Raw genomic sequence first — 17606 nt, 5'->3', positions numbered from 1 at the left:
GTGGCAGGGGCTACTCCCCCCCTGACCACCCGCTGTGCCCCCGACAGCTGCTGTTCCAGGAGACCAACCCCGGCGTGCGGTACCAGTACACCATCCAGCGCCCGCCCGACAGCGAGAACCAGCTGGAGCAGCCCGAGTTCCTCTGGCGCTTCGGCTCCTGGACCTCCTGCACCGCCACTTGTGGCACCGGTGAGCTCGCACCCCCGCCAGGAGCAGGGGAGCACCCCTGTGCTGCAGCCATCCCGGAGAAATTCCTGGGAATTCTTTGTGTTCGGGAAGTCTTGGGCTGGGGGAAAAAAAGCGCGACCCCGGCTTTATCAGCACTTCGCTCCTCGCTCGGGGGCCTGTTCCTGCACCGGGTGTTCTCAGCGTCAGGGTGATGGAGACAAAAGAGCTTTAGAGAAATCTAGGGAGTTTGGAAGAGCCTGGCTTGGCTTCTCCAGGGCGGGGTGGGTTCCAGGGTTTTATGGAGAGCCCATTGGAGGGTTCCCGGTGTGGGCAGAGCTCCAGGGTCCTGCGCTGCCCTGTGCACACTTGCTTTCCTCCTCCTGCCTCACTTCCCTGCTGGCCAGTTGTCCAGGAGCCCCCAGGGCAGCTTTTGGGGTGGCTGATTGTGAAGAACGGCCCTTCTTCTCCCCCCACATAGGACTGGAGGGGGATGGTCTGGGCATGCTGCAAGGGGGGAGGCTGTGACCAGCGAGCGCTTCCTCGAGAGCATCTGCTGCTAAAAAAAAGGGAATTCAAGGACACTCATCCCTTCTGGGGCAGCACAGGGTGCCAGGAGATGTTTCCTGCTTGTCCTGGGAGGTGGGTGTGGATCCTGCCCAGAGCAGGAGGGCTGGGATGTGGCAGGAGCTGGCAGGGCCTTTACACAGACTTGCACCAAGAGCTCTTTGCTGTGGTTTTGCACGGGCACCTGCAACATTGCAGTGTGGGGAGAGGAGGAGAACAGGAGCTGAGGGCATGGGCTTGTCTGCACAAGGTTTGGTTGCTCGGCTTCCAGAGCGGAAGGAGAATCCAAGAGAGAGTGGAGTGAGGATGCTCACTCTGTCTGGGTGCAGACGGGTGGCTGGAGGAGGGCTGAGCCCCTCGCTGGCCAGAGCAGAACTCAGCAGTTCAGCTGGGCCGTCTCAACCCCAGCTGATAGCAGCAGTTAATATTTACAGCTCTCCCAAGTCATGGGTCAAGTATGTGTTGCACTAAGGAGGACAAAGGCAGGCAGTGAGGCTACGTGTCCAGCGTGAGGTCACCCTGCAGTGTCACCCTGCGAGCACAGCAGAGCGGGAGGCGGGTGGTTTCTCCATGAGCTGTAGCAGGAGGTTGCCCAAAAAGGACAACATTGCTCCATCCATTCCTGTCATTCTCCAGCCCAGTTGAGCTCTGTAGGTCTTATCAGACAAGTGTCCGATCAAGGTCGGGTGTCCAGCTCTGCTTTTCCCACCTGGGTGCACTGGGAGCACTGGTGCCATTGGGCTCCCTGAGGCCATCAGTCCCTCAGCAGAAGTGCGCTCTCCGCTTCCAGTTTCACTGGTGGTTTCCTTTCCCTTCCCCTGGTTTGGGTGGCTCAGGCTCATCTTGGGGCCTCCTGTCACTTGTGGGTGGAGGGTGCTGGGTGTCTGGGTCCCTGCCTGGGTGCCAGCCCCGCTGTGTCCGCAGGGGTGCAGCGGCAGGTGGTGCACTGCGTGGAGAAGCTGGCTGGCATTGTGGAGGAGCGGTTCTGTGATGCCCTCACCCGCCCTGATGACCAGCAGAGGACCTGCAGCGAGGAGCCCTGCCCAGCCAGGTCTGTGGGCTGTCCCCTCACCCTACTCCCATCCCGGACACACCATGGGAACCAGCCCAGCCCTGACCCCTTGCCCAGCACCCTGACCTGGGACTGAAACAGAACCACGGTTGGGACCCTCATTTCCCACGACTGCAAATCCCCACTGACTGTTACAGGCTGCTGAAGCCCATCAGCATCTCCTGAACATCTCCTGGCCCCAAACTCCTCTTGGTTGGTGGTGTGGGGCACAGCACAGAGCCTGGCTGGTAGCTGAGGCATCTCCTCTTCCACATGTCCCCAGGTGGTGGGTCGGCGAGTGGCAGACGTGCTCGGCCACGTGCGGCCGGTCGGGGCTGATGAAGAGGACGGTGCTCTGCATCCAGAGTGTGGGGGTGGACGAGCAGAGGGCCTTGCAGCAAGCAGACTGCCAGCACCTCTCCAAGCCTGCTGCCACCGCGCCCTGTCATCAGGAGGTCCCCTGTCCCTCCCAGTGGGCTGTAGGGAACTGGTCAGAGGTGAGAAGGAGTGTCGGGGAGGTCCCAGTGTTTTGCAAAGCTGGTAGGAGCTGGGGACAAAGTGCTCCCAGAAAGCCCACAGCCTGCCTGAGAGCGGTGAGCATGCTCCTGCTTCTGGGGAAAAAATGTCTCTGTGGGCTCCTGAGGCACCAGCTCACGTGAATGGGATTTTCATGGCATGGGGAGGTCTCAGAGTGAGGAAGGAGCACACAGGGCTGTTTGACTCTGCCCCATCTCTGAACACTGCAGCATCCTCAGTCAGGGTGATGGCCACGGCCTGTGCTGGATGCTGGGGGGGCAGAAACAAGAGGTTTCCAACCCTTTGATGTGTTTTCCAGCACCACAAGCCTTCCCCTTCGAAGCTGCCCCATCTCTGTGCAGGGGCTGGGCAGAGACAGAGATGATCCTAGGGAATGGAGGAGCCATCACAAGTTTTTAAATGCATCATTTAAAAAGAGGAGAGAGAAAAAAATCAACCCCTGTATAAAATGCCACAGTCTGCAGACACCCCGTGTAGCTGATTTGTTTGTTTTTGTAGGTCTGTGGATCAGCTTTACCGCAGGTTGAGGGTTTTAACCAGAAAATTACAATTCCTAATTTAAGCTGTGGTTTCAAAAAGTGTTCGGTGTGAAGACAAGTGGTGGGAGAGAAATGAGAGAGCCTGGGAACTGAGCTTGTTGCTAAGAAACAAACGGGAAAAAAATGCGAACAGAAAATTTGAAGGCTAAATGAGAGCTATTTAGAAATATTTTTCTAGGGCCCCACAAAAGCCACAATTGCAGGGCCGAGAGAGACGGGGCCGAGAGATTAAAGGGGAAATCCTGAATTGCCCACGGGTGTGTGCTGTGCCTGGAGCCAGCCCAGCCACCGCCGAGCCTGTGGTGTTGGCACGGACAGATCTGTGAGCCCAGGAGAAACACGCTTGGGGTTCTGAGATGTCTGTAATTTGTCTGTCCTTCTTTATTTTAAACAGGGAGCTCTCCCTCTTCTCCGTTTCCCCCACCACCAGTAAGCAGAGAAATTTGAAGGGTTTGGGAGCTTCCCAGGAATGTGGCCCTTCTGGCCAGAAAAATTATAGGGGCTTGTTGCCTTTTTTTGTACTTGCCAGCCCCGTGGCACCAGCAGCGCCCGGGCAGCCTGCGCGGCCCCAGGGGCTCGTTGCAGTTTGGGCAGCCCAACAAAGTGCTTCAGCACTGGGACTTACTGCCTGCAGAAGGACCTTGGAGCAACGTATGTCCAGCTTTATGGACTTTCCAAGGAAGCTGGTGCAGTCAGAAGTATTATTTGTTGTCCATTAATGCACAGTCTCTTGGTCAGAGCACGTCCCACCCTGCAGCCTGCTGTGATGCCTCCAGCAGTTGTGTGCTTGGTGCTGAGGCCTCCTGCGAGCTCTGGGTGTTCTTCCACAAGGCTCCCAACAGCCACAGTCTCTTATCTGTGGCCCAGAGGCTTTCCTGATAACCAAGCCTTGGCAAATAAGCCTCCTCCTTCCCCCTGCAAGAGCTGAAATACCTGGTCTTTATCTCCTGGATGCAGCTGGAGGCATTTGCTGAGAAATTTTAGCTGAAGGTGCACACTGTGGGTGTTGATCTCTGCTTTCCCTGATTTGGCCACCCCAGCAGGGAGAAGCAGTTTGCTTGCACCCCTCCTGCAGATGTTAATCTGCAGTAATGGTTTATGGTGGCTGTGGATCAAACCCTCCCCCAGCCCATCCCTGTTTGCCCAAATAGCAGGGATTTCAGCAGCAATCCCCTCTGCTGGGCTTGTTTGCCTCCTTGACTGTTGGTTCTCCTTGGCTGGGTCTGCAAGGCTCTCTGATGGCCGTGAGGAGCACTCTGTGTGTCACCACCAGCAGCAGCAGCCAGAGGCCTGTGCAGCCCACATCTGATGGGAGTAGCTCTACAATCTGCTTATCCAGCAGAAAATGTTGCTGTCCTTCTTGCCAGCTTGTGGGTTTCTTTTATTCTGAGCAACCTCAAAGAGGCCATTATGGTGGAGGAGGGGGTGTCCTCAACAAAACTGCTTATTGACCTTTGCTTTTTTCCTACAAGGACAACAACATGTCATTATCCCCTGCTTCAAAAGATTCTCTTCTAGAAGAAGAGATGCAATTCATGGTGATAGGTCACATAAAAGAGCTATTAGGTCATCTTACCCAATGCCCTTCACAATGTCCATCTCCCGGGAAAATTATTTCTGGCTGGAGTGAAGGTCAAGGATCACCCTGAGCAAAGTGCCCTGGGATCCCAGCCCTGCACAGGGAGACAGCCCCAGAGGTGGCTTTGGCTGGTGATAACACTGCTCACCAGTGTGAGTGGTGCCCCTTGCTCCCTGTTCCTGGCTCAGGGGAGCCCCAGGCAGGAGTCACAGGAGACATCTTGGGGTGGGTGGTGGGAAAGTGACATGGAGCCCCTTCACCCTGTACCCAAAGCATCATGGTGGACAGTGGAGCACATGCTTTGTTATCACGAAATCATCAAATCATTCTGGTTGGAAAAGGCCTTTAAGATCATTGAGACCAACCAGTAACCTCATCTGGTTGGGGTGGAGCCGTGAGGGGTATGGGCACCTCTGCAGCCCCCTCCCCACTCCTCCTGCTGCCCCCACATCACCCATCCCTGCTGTTTGTGTCTCTTCCTTTCCCAGTGCTCTGTGACCTGTGGAAACGGGACCCAGAGACGCCCAGTTTATTGCAGCAACAGCACCGGGGCTGCCTGTGACCCTGTGGAACGACCCAGCTCAGAAAGTATCTGCTCCTTGCCGCAGTGCCAGAGGAAACTGGACACCAGCAGCGACTGGTCTGGCAGTGGGTCCTCCAGCAGAGAGATATTCAATGAAATCCATTACATCCCCAGCAACCACATTACTAAATTTAACTCCTTAATTCCAAGTATTCCCCAGTCCAATGATGTCAATGTCATCACTGAGGAGGACTTCTCAGACAGAAAGGGAAATGTCTTTGTTGATGATTTTTACTACGATTATAATTTTATCAACTTCCACGAGGATCTGTCTTACTATCCCTTCATGGAGAAGGAGACCAGAGGTGAGGAGCCTAAGCCAGAGCTGAGCACCAACGACGTGGAGGGGCCCCGTGAGATGCCTGCTGGTGAACTGCACACCATCAAGCCTGGAGGAGAAGCACGAGAGGACTCTCTGGTAACCAGCAAAGCAGATGCTTCTGTTGCTGTGCATGGTGGAGGAGAGATGGAGCCTGGGGATTTAGCCATGAATGACCTCCTAAGCGTGGTCCCCAAGGATGCAGGGACAGCTGCTCCCAAATACACCATCCCTGGCTTCATGGGTGAGGAGGAGGATGCAATGCTCGTGCCCCATTCTGAGGACCACCCGCCCACCCAGAGCACCTTAAGCCATGATTCTGCAAACAGCCATGACCACCCACCCCTGGGTGAGCCCTTGGGAGCCATGCCAATGGGGAGCAGTCCTGGGAGGGATGCTCCAGCCCATGGCCTTGCTCCCAGGGCTCCTTCCCAGGCTGGTTCCCACTCCCTGCTGCCAGTCTGGGGGGGCAGCACTGGCACAGACACGCCTGGAGGTCTGGGAGAGCCAGGGAGCAGCGGCGAGGGACGGGCGAGCATGGAGGGGCTGGGGACCACCAGCAGTGAGGAGCAGGAGGTGGCTGGTTCTGCAGGGACAGGCCATGAAGATCCAAGGGAAATGGATCTTGTCATCACCGGTGATACTGATGGTGCTGCCCCCTGGACCAGGGGGCAGGACAAGTGGGCACAAATGCCAGAGGGGACTGCAGGCACTCATGCAGGGCCACAGGGCAAGCAAGGCCATGGGACAGAATGGGCAGATCTGTTCTTCCCCACCCCACAGGGATTGGGGTGGGAGATGGGAAGGAGCTCTGCCAGTCCCCATCCTGCTGCCAGTCCCCATTCCACAGGTGCTGGGGGCCCTGTGGGGCTGGCAGGGCTCCACACCCCCATGTCCCTGACCTTGGCCCCCTTGGTGGCTACTCCAGCCTTTCCACCAGCAGTGTCCTTGTCCCCTGGCTTCCCTGGGCCAGCCACCCAGCTCACATCCAGTGGCCTCACCCAGCAAGATGCCCTGTCACCAGCCATGCCCACATCTCCAGCTCACAGCCCTCCTGCATACCTGGGGGGAGCATCTCCCTCCAGGTCTCCCCCATCGTGGTGGAGCATGGGGATGTCCCAGCACCTGGAGCCAGCATCACCCCGTGCCCAGCAGACCCTGCTCCGCAGCACCGTGCCAGGGCAGCGCTCACTGGGGACAACCCCAGGGACATCTGATTTCAGTGATGGGGAGCACGAGTTACCCCAGCCCACCCCTGCCCCCCTGCCACGCTGGGAGAAGGAGGAGAGGGAGAAAGAGGACGAGGAGACTTTGCTTCTACCATCGACCACCATGGCAGCCGCTGTGACACCCAGCTGGGAGGTTGGGAACTGGAGCGAGGTATGTGTGTCCCATTAATGCATGAGGTGGCCAGTATGGAGGGTGGGACCAGTCCCTCTGCTGATGGTCTCTGGGGCATTGCCCCTGGCATGCAGAAATCACGCATGGCTCACACATGTCCCCCCCGTCATGGGGGAAGCGATGAGCTGAGTCCCCAGGGACCTTTCTCCTGGGCCACTGGGCTGCATCCTTGGCCAGAGCCAGCCATGGGGCATCAGGGCATCAGGACCACCATGGTCCAGCCCCGCTGTGCTGGCAGGAGAGGAGAGGAGCAGGTGTCTGTGTTGCAGTGCTCGGCCACCTGCGGCGTGGGCGCGGTCTGGCGGCCTGTGCGCTGCAGCAGCGACGCCGGCTGCGCCGCCGCCAACAAGCCCGTCCCTGCCCGGAGGTGTTCCCTGAGACCCTGTGCCACCTGGCGTGTGGGGAACTGGAGCAAGGTAAGCGGGGGTGCAGCCCGAGGGGTCCTAAAAATCCACCAAAAAACAGTGCCTGCCCTGTGGCCGGAGCGTTCCTGGTTCCCGGGCTGTGCTCTGGCCTCGTGGCTCTAGCCATGGACTAGAGGAGGAGTAAAGAGGTTGGGTACCAACTCTATCCAGCCCAAGGCAGAATGTGTCTCTGGAGTCACCTACTGCCAGAGAGATTCCTGGTTCACTGGCCACTGCTGCCCTTTCCCAGTTTGATGCTCTTGTTGTTTCCCAGTGCTCCCGGAGCTGTGGCACTGGGATGAAGGTTCGGGACGTGCATTGCATTGACACCAGAGACCAGAGACTCCTCCGACCCTTCCACTGCCAGGCTGTCCTCTACAAACCTCCAGCACAGCTGCCCTGCCAGGGCACTCCGTGCCTGGACTGGTACACGTCCTCCTGGAGGGAGGTAGGGGCTGCTGGGGAGGGGGGACAGCACTTGACCCCTGAGTGTTGCAGCAGGGCTTTGTCCCCAGCTGGGCACGTGCCTGTTTCCCACCCTCCGATGTTTCCCCTCTCCCTGGGAGCCCATTTGGTGTTTGCTTGCCTGGAGCTCAGTGGTTGGGGCTGGGGGGCTGAACTGCCTGCAGTGATCTGCTTCACTGGACCCCCCCCCGATGACTGCCAGGGGGGAGGCATCAGGCTCTGCCTGCCTCTTCCCACACCTGCCAAACCCAGGCAGATACCTGGGGCAGACCCTCCTGCCCCTGGGAGCCTCCCAGCCAGTTTGCAGTCCCAGGAAGGAAAGCAGGCACTGATAGCAGGGGTAGCTGCAGGGGGGAGTCCACCTGGGGGTGAGTTTGTGTGTCTTCAGGGAGGTTTTGCAGTGTACCAACCTAAGACACCAACTCCCGGGCTGGGTCTGCCTTTGTCTGGCCCTGCTGGCTTCTCCTTCCCATGTCCCATGTCCCGCAGTGCTCGGAGTCCTGCGGTGGCGGGGAGCAGCAGCGGCTGGTGACGTGCCCGGAGCTGGGACGTTGTGAGGAGACACTACGGCCCAACACCACCCGGCCCTGCAACACCCACCCCTGCACCACCTGGGTGGTGGGCTCCTGGGGAGAGGTGAGCAGGCACGAGCAGGAGCAGGTGGCTCCTCTCCAGGGGACTCTGCAAGAAATGCGAGGAACAGGGGAGGAAGTTTGCTGGAGTCCCCATCATAAGAAAGACATGGAGATATTGGAGAGAGTCCAGAGGAGGCCACGAAGATGATCCCAGGGCTGGAGCAGCTCTGCTCTGGAGACAGGCTGGGAGAGTTGGGATGCTCAGCCTGGAGAAGAGAAGGCTCCAGACTTCAGATTTAAAGATTTATGTTTCTGGAGGCAACTCATCCAGCAAAAAGCATCTGATAGACTTTGCAGCAATGAGGTGGCCACCCAGAGCGTGGCCGTGGGGGAGGATGCAACGCATGGAGAAGACCAAGGGCAGAGAAGTCCTTCCTGACTGCTCCAGAAAAACCAACCAACCAACATAACTTCATTCCTCTTCAGTTGGCAATTTGCCACCCAAAACCATCTCCTCTGGGAAGTGGCCCAGACCAAAGACCAAGGATGAAATGCTTCAAGCACCAGGAGTGATGATGGAACACAAGCAGCTCACCAGGATGGATTTTAAGACCATGTTTACCAGGAGCTGTGACTCAAAGCAGAAGTAGCAGCAGCCACAGCTTCAACCTAGGGAAGAACACTCCTGAGAGGGACTTTTTACAAGGCCATGTAGTGACAGGACTAGGGGAAGGGTTCCAAGCTGAAAGAGAGGAGATTGAGATTGGATATTAGGAAGAAATTATTTGCCATGAGGGTGGTGAGACCCTGGCCCAGGTTGCCCAGGGAAGCTGTGGCTGCCCCATCCCTGGCAGTGTTGAAGGAGCAACCTGGGCTGGTGAGACATGTCCCTGTCCATGCAGGGGGTTGGATCTAGATGATCTTTAACCACCCAAAGCAGTCTGGGGTTCTGCCCCACCGAGTTCTGGCGCTGCTGGCACAGCCCCCCGTTGGGGGTGGCTCCCCTGGGCTGACAGGGCTGTTCCCTCCCGCAGTGCTCGGCTCCCTGCGGCACGGGCGTCCAGCGGCGCCAGGTGAAGTGCATCAACACCAGGACGGGGCTGGCAGAGGAGGACAGCAGCCTCTGTGACCACGAGCCCCGGCCCGACAGCACCCAGAAGTGCAACCCCCAGGACTGCCAGAGCTCCGAGTCGGGTAAGCGAGTGGTGCTCCGCGGCCCTTCTGCCCTCCTGGAGGCTGGGTGCTTCATCTCTGGTCTGGCTGTGCTCTGGGTGTGTGGGCTGGTTGGGGTAAATGCTGCATTTTCGAGGACATGGGGATAGTGGTGGATACCGGTGTGAAAGGCACCAGGATCTTGGTTAAGGGGTAGAGTAGGTGGCTCCTCCATCAATAGCTTTACAGAGGAGTGATGCATCGTCCTCCACCACCATCCTCTGCTGGGAGGGGACCTTCCTCCCTGGCACAGCAGCAGTGAGGGCTGAGGCAAGTTTAGACTCATCCTTTATTTTTCTTCTCCCACCTCTCACCAAGAGCAAGTCAGAGCAAAGACCAGTTCTCCATCCACCATCTTTGGGTATGTCTGGGCAGATGCTCCAGCATGTTGGTCCTATTTGACCCTGGGCCATGTCCACCAGCTTCCTTTACCTGCTCCAGCTGCAGCCACAAGCACTCGCTTGGCTGCTCCTCTCACCTTCACTGCCCCACAGCACCAGGCACTCCCTGTGAACCAGAACTGTGTGGGCTGCAAGGGTTAACAGCCCGTGAAAGGAAGAGGGGATTAGATGTCATTGATATTAGCATGTTAATCATTAATCCTCCTTATCTTTTTAATGTGTCTGGACATTAAAAAAAGCTTTTTGTCTGCCCAGAAAGAAACATTAGACCCTCAGGAGGTTTCTTGAACAAAGAGAGGGCTGAGGGCTGGAGCTGGGCAGGAGGGGAGCGGGCGGCCCGTGGCCAGGGTGCAGGAGCCTGGGACACCCCTTTGCATCCTTCCAGCCCTTTGTATTTGTCCTGTCTCCTGCCCAGTTCCTCCTAAAACCTGCTCTGGAGATGGCAGAAGCATCAGCTCTGATCAGCTGGGACTAGGAGGCTGTGGGGCTGGCTGCTGGGGTGCTCTCACCATCAGACCTCTCCTTTTGGGTGGCCGTGTGACCCTCGGCATTGCGGGGCTGCTGGGCAGCTCAGCAGTTAGGAAATCATTAGTCAGGCTGGCTCGAGAAGTGATGTGTGGTTCCTGCTATTTTTGTCACGGGAAAATTCCTGGGCTGGGCTTGGTGATGAGAACAGAGGAGCTGCCTGGTGCAGCCAGGGCTGCATCAGAATAACCACTGAGATGTGTAGAAACAACAAAGAAATGCTGAGGTTCTGGCTTGAAAATGACATAAATGCTCTGAGTGTAGCCCAGGGCAGGAAGCGCCTCTTGGAAATACAAACATTTCCTGCCAAACCATGTAAAGGAACAAACTTTCACATGGCAGGAAATCACAGATGTGTAAATGCACAGGCAGAGGCTCCCCAAAAAGGCATGAACATGAGCTCCAGCCCTGCTCGTGTGCTCTGGGGGATCTGCACAGCACCAGGTTAATGCAGGCTGAGGGAACATGTGCTGATGTGAGGGGCACAAGGAGCCGCCACCTCCTGTGGCATCAAGTGCACCGGTACCAGCACAACCACGTCTTTGTCTTTGCCACCAGCCTTGTGCTCACTGGACACAAAAATGCAAATAACGCAGCAGAGTTTAAATGTTCAAGCCATCATCAGATGAATTTTTAACAGAGAAAGAAAGGATTAAGTGTGTAAACAAGCGTCGCACCATCAATTGGCTCTCTCCAATTACAGGAGGTCGGAATTAATTAGAACCAGAATCCCTTTCTGTTGCCAGGCTATAAATTAATTGAAGATTGCACAAGTTATTTTTACTTGTGCCTGTCGTTTTACAGCTGCAGACAGCTGTGAGCAGAGATGATAAGGTTGGCTGTGTCCTTGGATGGCTCCCAGGGAGCAGCAGAGCCCGTCGGGCACCCCAATGTCTCCATGCAATGTCCCAGCCAGGCTGGGGATGTTTGTCTTGCTCCATGTTGGGACAAGGAACTCAAACAAACAGGGCTCCAGCACAGAGGCTGCCAGATGTGACCCTCACCCATGCCAGCCGAGGCCAGGAAAGCCCTGCAGCTCCGTGCTGGTGTCTGGGAGGGCCAGGAGGACATCGCTGTCCCCCTGACCACAGTCTGGGTGACAGGAGCAAAGACAGACTTGCTGGCCCTGGGGCAAGGCTGCCAGGGAGCTAAGAGCATCCCCTGGCTCGGGAAAGCTGGCTGGTGCCTGGTGCTGCCTGCTGCCCAGCCATGCCCAGCTCCAAGCCCCAGCAGTGCTCCCACCCCCACACCAGCCACTCCTGCTACCCCATCACTTCTTGTACCTCAGACAGCTGGAAAAAAACCGCCCTCACAGCATGTTTATTTCTGTGTTCACATACTCCACTTCAGTTTATGTCCACCTTAGGAAGGAGCTGAGCAACAGGTCCTGTGTGAGAGCTCAGAGAAACCAGGGCCAGTTTATCCAGCAGGTCAATGGTGCTAAAACTCAGAAGCAGCTTTGGCTTTAGATTGGACAAGGATGTGAGCAGGAGAACTGAGCCACAGCCACACCAGGGCTGTGCCTTTGGCCAGACCCCGTCAGCAAGGGGTGGAACAGCCCAGCCAGGCCCAAACAAGAGCAGCCCCGGGGGTGCTCATCGTGGCAAATGTCACCACATTCGTATTTTTCCTCCTGCCCATTTCTCTGGATCTGATAGTTTGCAGGTTCCCCAGATTTGCACCAATCACTGCTGTGTACAGTGCCCCAGGCTCATTAGCCAGGCTCTGCTTCTATTTCTAGTTGCCTCAAGATTAATTGGCAATTAAATTTTATCTTCCCTCTTGCTTTGAGTAGGGAAATGAAATTATTCATGCTGCTGCATGTAGCTGAATTTGTCCGCCAGGGAAACATACTAGAAATAATTGCAGCAAATTCCAATTTTCTCTGTCATTTGAGCATGTCAGTCTGCAGCCAAGTGGCAAGACAGGGAGGTGCTGCTGAGCGAGTCATTAAGTGCCCGTTATTTACTGCTAATTAACAACAGTCAATGAAGAATGGGTGCTTGGGAAAGGATTCCCCGTTTTTTTTAAGTGTAGGAGAAGTGAATGTTACCCATTTTAGCCTTACAGAGATGCCTCTTTTCCAGCAGTGGGAGATGCTTCTCCTCCCTCCTTCTGGACATTGACTGAGTAGATTTTTTTTGGAAAGCATAAATTGCAATGGACCTCAGTGGCCAATGCGAGCAATTAGGAGGGTCCGTGAATCTGCTTCTCATCAGCCTGGGTGTGGGTGTGAAGGCACAGGGCACCCTGGGCAGACACCCAAGGCACCCAGGGCTGCAGCCTGGGCTCCTCTGCCCAGAGCCTCCAGCCAAGGCTCCAGTAACAGCCTGGCAGGGACAGGGCCTGATCCTCACAACAAAAGACTAACCCTTCCTTGATGTTTGGAAGACACTCCAGAATACATCAAAGGCATGTTTTTCCATGCAGAAGAAAGACCTTCTGCAAAGAGGATATTGGCCTTGGAGTGCTAAAACTGGGGAAAGCAAGGACGACAAGGAAGACATGGTGCGTTACCTGTGGTTGGAGGAACCACCCTGCCAGCCCCTGCCCTCACCCTCTGCAGGTCCTGCTGGGACTCAGTTCCCCTCAGTCTTGGAGCAGAGGAGGACCCAGAGCTGCTGCCCAGCCCTTTCCTCACAGTAAAACAGGCAGAAGGAGCAAAGACTTGGTAGGGCTGCCTGCTGGAGCCCGGCTGCTCCTCCTGGGGTTGGCTGTGGGAAGCCCTGGACACAGTGTGTTTGAAGCAGTTTTTGGATTTTGGAGAGGAAGCCAGGGGTCATGTCCAGCAACTCTTTTCAGCAGAGGCTTCTTCTCCCCCTCCCTGTGCTCAGAAGGAAGGGCAAGACAAGGCAAAGCACAGTCCTGGCTCTGTTGCTGCTCTTCGGAAATGAGAATTTCTCTGTGTGGGCTCCAGAGACTCTGAAAAATGGATAATCTCTCTGAACCTCTTGGAGAGTACCAGGACGTTCCTGCCCCTGGTTTGTAGTCCCCAGGCTGGGTGCTCAGGGGGTATTGATGGGAGCCCCGTGCTGGGGCTGAGCGAGACGTGCCGGGAGCAGCGAGGGCTGGCACCTGAAAACCAGGGGGTTTTGTGCTTTTCTCCCAGTTTTCCGAGCTGTGGCCATGGCAGTGCCTGCCCAGGCAAGCACACCTGGCAGCCCAGCATCCATGGCAGGGGGGACAGGGCTCCATGGCTCCACAGCCACCAGCAGTGACACAAGCCACCCTTCCTGGTGCCCATTCCCAGGGGAGCACATCGCCCGCCCGGGAGCAGGAGCCTGGGATAATACTTGTTAAATTCAGCACAGAGTCCAAGAGCATCCCGAAGGCCCAGGGGTCAGCAGCTTAATTCTCTGCTTTTGCTAGCTCAGCTCTAAGCTCAACCTTTCCTTGTTTTCACAAAACCTTTTCCAGGAAGTTTATTTTTCCCGAGCATAAAAGTAAATGCTTAGGTCTGTGTGGCAGGAGCTTACATGAAATTTAAAGCCATTTCCACAGCCAACTTTAAAAAAAAAACAACCAAAAGAAAGTGGGGGGTTTCAGTTTCTAATGTGCTGACCTAGCCTGGAGTTTAAAAGCCCTGCTTCAAGCTCTTCCTTTGGGCTGAAATTTGGCGTAGACTTGAACACTGGAGTGTATGTTCAAATGAAGTGTTGGGATTATATAAAAAAGAATTGTTAATGGAAAAAAATAACGGTAAAAGGATTAAATGAAAATTGGGTCAATTCTGTAGGGACCCTCTCTGAAGAGCTGACAAATTAAGTGCTTGTTACAGCTTCCCATGCCCAAATTCCGGGGAGGAATCATGAGCTCAGCCAAGGTTTTCAGACCTGAGCTTGACCCCGCACAGATCCACGCTGGGACGCTGCATCAGCCCGGAGAACAACCCGGGCTGGGGAACTGAGGAGTGCTCAGCAACTCCCATCGACTTCATCTGCTTAAAATGCTTTGGAAGGCTGAGTCCTGCCAGGCTCTCACGGAAGGACAATCCCAGGGATGCTCCACCTTAGGGTGGTGGCTCCTCTCCTCCCTCCCCAAGCCCATCCCAGGGGTCATTCTGCAGTGGGCTTGTGCCTTTGCACACAACGCGGTGTACGAAGAGAAATCACTCCCAGCAGGAGACACGTGGGCTTGTTAGCCCTGGGTACTGCAGGTATGGGCATTTCCGCAACTCTTTTCAGCAGAGGCTTCTTCTCCCCCTCCCTGTGCTCAGAAGGAAGGGCAAGACAAGGCAAAGCACAGTCCTGGCTCTGTTGCTGCTCTTCGGAAATGAGAATTTCTCTGTGTGGGCTCCAGAGACTCTGAAAAATGGATAATCTCTCTGAACCTCTTGGAGAGCACCAGGACGTTCCTGCCCCTGGTTTGTAGTCCCCAGGCTGGGTGCTCAGGGGGTGTTGATGGGAGCCCCGTGCTGGGGCTGAGCGAGACGTGCCGGGAGCAGCGAGGGCTGGCACCTGAAAACCAGGGGGTTTTGTGCTTTTCTCCCAGTTTTCCGAGCTGTGGCCATGGCAGTGCCTGCCCAGGCAAGCACACCTGGCAGCCCAGCATCCATGGCAGGGGGGACAGGGCTCCATGGCTCCACAGCCACCAGCAGTGACACAAGCCACCCTTACTGGTGCCCATTCCCAGGGGAGCACATCGCCCGCCCGGGAGCAGGAGCCTGGGATAATACTTGTTAAATTCAGCACAGAGTCCAAGAGCATCCCGAAGGCCCAGGGGTCAGCAGCTTAATTCTCTGCTTTTGCTAGCTCAGCTCTAAGCTCAACCTTTCCTTGTTTTCACAAAACCTTTTCCAGGAAGTTTATTTTTCCCGAGCATAAAAGTAAATGCTTAGGTCTGTGTGGCAGGAGCTTACATGAAATTTAAAGCCATTTCCACAGCCAACTTTAAAAAAAAAACAACCAAAAGAAAGTGGGGGGTTTCAGTTTCTAATGTGCTGACCTAGCCTGGAGTTTAAAAGCCCTGCTTCAAGCTCTTCCTTTGGGCTGAAATTTGGCGTAGACTTGAACACTGGAGTGTATGTTCAAATGAAGTGTTGGGATTATATAAAAAAGAATTGTTAATGGAAAAAAATAACGGTAAAAGGATTAAATGAAAATTGGGTCAATTCTGTAGGGACCCTCTCTGAAGAGCTGACAAATTAAGTGCTTGTTACAGCTTCCCATGCCCAAATTCCGGGGAGGAATCATGAGCTCAGCCAAGGTTTTCAGACCTGAGCTTGACCCCGCACAGATCCACGCTGGGACGCTGCATCAGCCCGGAGAACAACCCGGGCTGGGGAACTGAGGAGTGCTCAGCAACTCCCATCGACTTCATCTGCTTAAAATGCTTTGGAAGGCTGAGTCCTGCCAGGCTCTCACGGAAGGACAATCCCAGGGATGCTCCACCTTAGGGTGGTGGCTCCTCTCCTCCCTCCCCAAGCCCATCCCAGGGGTCATTCTGCAGTGGGCTTGTGCCTTTGCACACAACGCGGTGTACGAAGAGAAATCACTCCCAGCAGGAGACACGTGGGCTTGTTAGCCCTGGGTACTGCAGGTATGGGCATTTCCATACCAGCACCCAGAGTGTTGAGCCGTTGGAAAAGGATCAGAAAAGAGCAAAACCATCACCCCCGGTCCTGGAAAGCAACATTCCAGTGGGAGGCTCTGGAGCCTTTACAGCTCTTTCAAGGGAAGGCAGGAGGCAACTTGGTTGGGATCCATAAATAGCTTTCGAGGAAGGCGGCTGCGATAAGCAGAGGGCTCGGGACGAGCTGAGCAGGCTAAAAATACCAAGGGGCTTGGCAGGGTCTGCCCTGCACAGCATCCCCCAAGCACCGACCCCGTGGGGCTCCAGTGCCATTCCCATCCATCCGTGCAGGATTTTTCATGGAGTTCTTCAAAAGGCCGTGGAGTTTTTGCTGCGGTGGCTCTTCCCCCGCGCGATGCCGGCGCCGTGTCCTCCCGCTCTCCTGGGCAGTATCGCCTCCCAAACCAGCAACTGGAAGCACCACCAGGGTGTAAATCTGGAGGGAAGCACAGGCCAGGCAGGACCCTGTGGTCATACCCTGGTGAAGAGTAAATGATTATTGAATCTTCCCAAGGAGAGAGGTGGCTGTGATGTATGTGCTGGGCTGGAGTTGCAGGTTGGTGCTCCCCAGTATCTCCAGGGGCAGGCAGGGGCTTCTCCAGGCTGAAATGGCAGATTTCATCTTTTGTCTCTCATCAGACACCCCAGAGGTGTTTTGAGATCCCTGCTTGAGACATCCCTGTCCTGCAGCGTGTGCCAATGGGAATACATGTACTTGTTTGCTCAAATGCCTGGATGCTCAAGGGCTCTGGGGGTTCAGGGAGTGCTGTGCTGAGCTGCAGGGGTGATCCCGGGAAATGCCATCCCTGAGACCCCCATGGAGCATCACAGGAGCAAAGAGTATCAGACCAGTATAGTGACCTCCTTACTGGTGGGGCTGGGGGTGTGAGGGCTGTGACTGAAATCCCAAAGGGGGGAAAAGGTCTCCACTCTGCCACAGCCCCCACCCCGACGTGGCGCTTCCGGCCCCAGAGAGGGATTTGTGGTTCCCAGACTGTTTGCAGAGAGGAAACCATTCCTGCAAACAGTTTGCTCAGCCAGGAGTGACTCAGACAGGGCAGCCAGGCTGTGGCCCACGGCCACCATGGCCACTGCAGCTGGCCTGGGGGCTGCCTGTCCCCCCCCCGGCCCAGGGGCTGGCACCAGAGCAGTGGTTCCCAAAACAAAAGTCCATCCTTGAAGCGACCCCGATGTTGTTTTGTTTTGAGGATTGTGAGACACCTGCAGGAAGTGAAACACATGATGTGGGTTCTTGAAATAATCTAAACACAAAGCCCAGGGAACACCTGATCGCCTTTCTGCCGCCTTCTGCTGGCGCTGCGGGGACAGCTGGGGGCTGGCAGGAGATGCCATCACAGGGAGGTTTGTCACCCCTCCCAGGCTGCCAGCACGGACCTCCCAGCCCAGCCCCACTCCCCCCCCCTGGTTTTTCAACCCTGGGAAGATGCTGCAGAACTGCTGGCAGCAGCAGAGCTGTTATTTCCCTGGGTAATTAGACATACCGAGGATGCCCGGGCTCGGGTGGGCTCGGTGTTGGGTGGGTCTGTCCCGTCCTCTGCCACCCACGTGCCGGTTTTCTCGCCCCACGCCCGCTCACCTCCCCGGTGACACCGGCCCTGCCCTCTCGCCTCCCTCCAGGCTTCGTCTGCGAGCGCGACCGCCTGACGTTCGGCTTCTGCCAGACCCTGCGCGTCCTGGGCAGGTGTCACCTG

General features: G+C 56.1%; 1 protein-coding gene across 1 annotated transcript in view; it reads left to right on the top strand.

Annotated features, from left to right (window-relative positions):
- Positions 1-17606, top strand: part of ADAMTS7 (ADAM metallopeptidase with thrombospondin type 1 motif, 7) — a gene marked incomplete at its 3' end in the record, with an annotated part of 42525 nt that extends 24919 nt beyond the window's left edge. Inside the window, exons 16-24 of the mRNA XM_010002844.1 lie at positions 48-189; positions 1657-1783; positions 2067-2280; positions 4927-6720; positions 7011-7157; positions 7420-7593; positions 8100-8246; positions 9220-9379; positions 17533-17606. Of these exons, the coding sequence (XP_010001146.1) occupies positions 48-189; positions 1657-1783; positions 2067-2280; positions 4927-6720; positions 7011-7157; positions 7420-7593; positions 8100-8246; positions 9220-9379; positions 17533-17606 (2979 nt within the window). The remainder of the gene's footprint in view (positions 1-47; positions 190-1656; positions 1784-2066; positions 2281-4926; positions 6721-7010; positions 7158-7419; positions 7594-8099; positions 8247-9219; positions 9380-17532) is intronic.

This window comes from Chaetura pelagica, unplaced genomic scaffold (genome assembly GCF_000747805.2).
Source record: "Chaetura pelagica isolate M959 unplaced genomic scaffold, ChaPel_1.0 scaffold658, whole genome shotgun sequence".
Classification (NCBI taxonomy): domain Eukaryota; kingdom Metazoa; phylum Chordata; class Aves; order Apodiformes; family Apodidae; genus Chaetura; species Chaetura pelagica.
The sequence above is the reverse complement of the archived record's forward strand: the minus strand, read 5'-3'. Positions and strand labels throughout refer to the sequence as shown.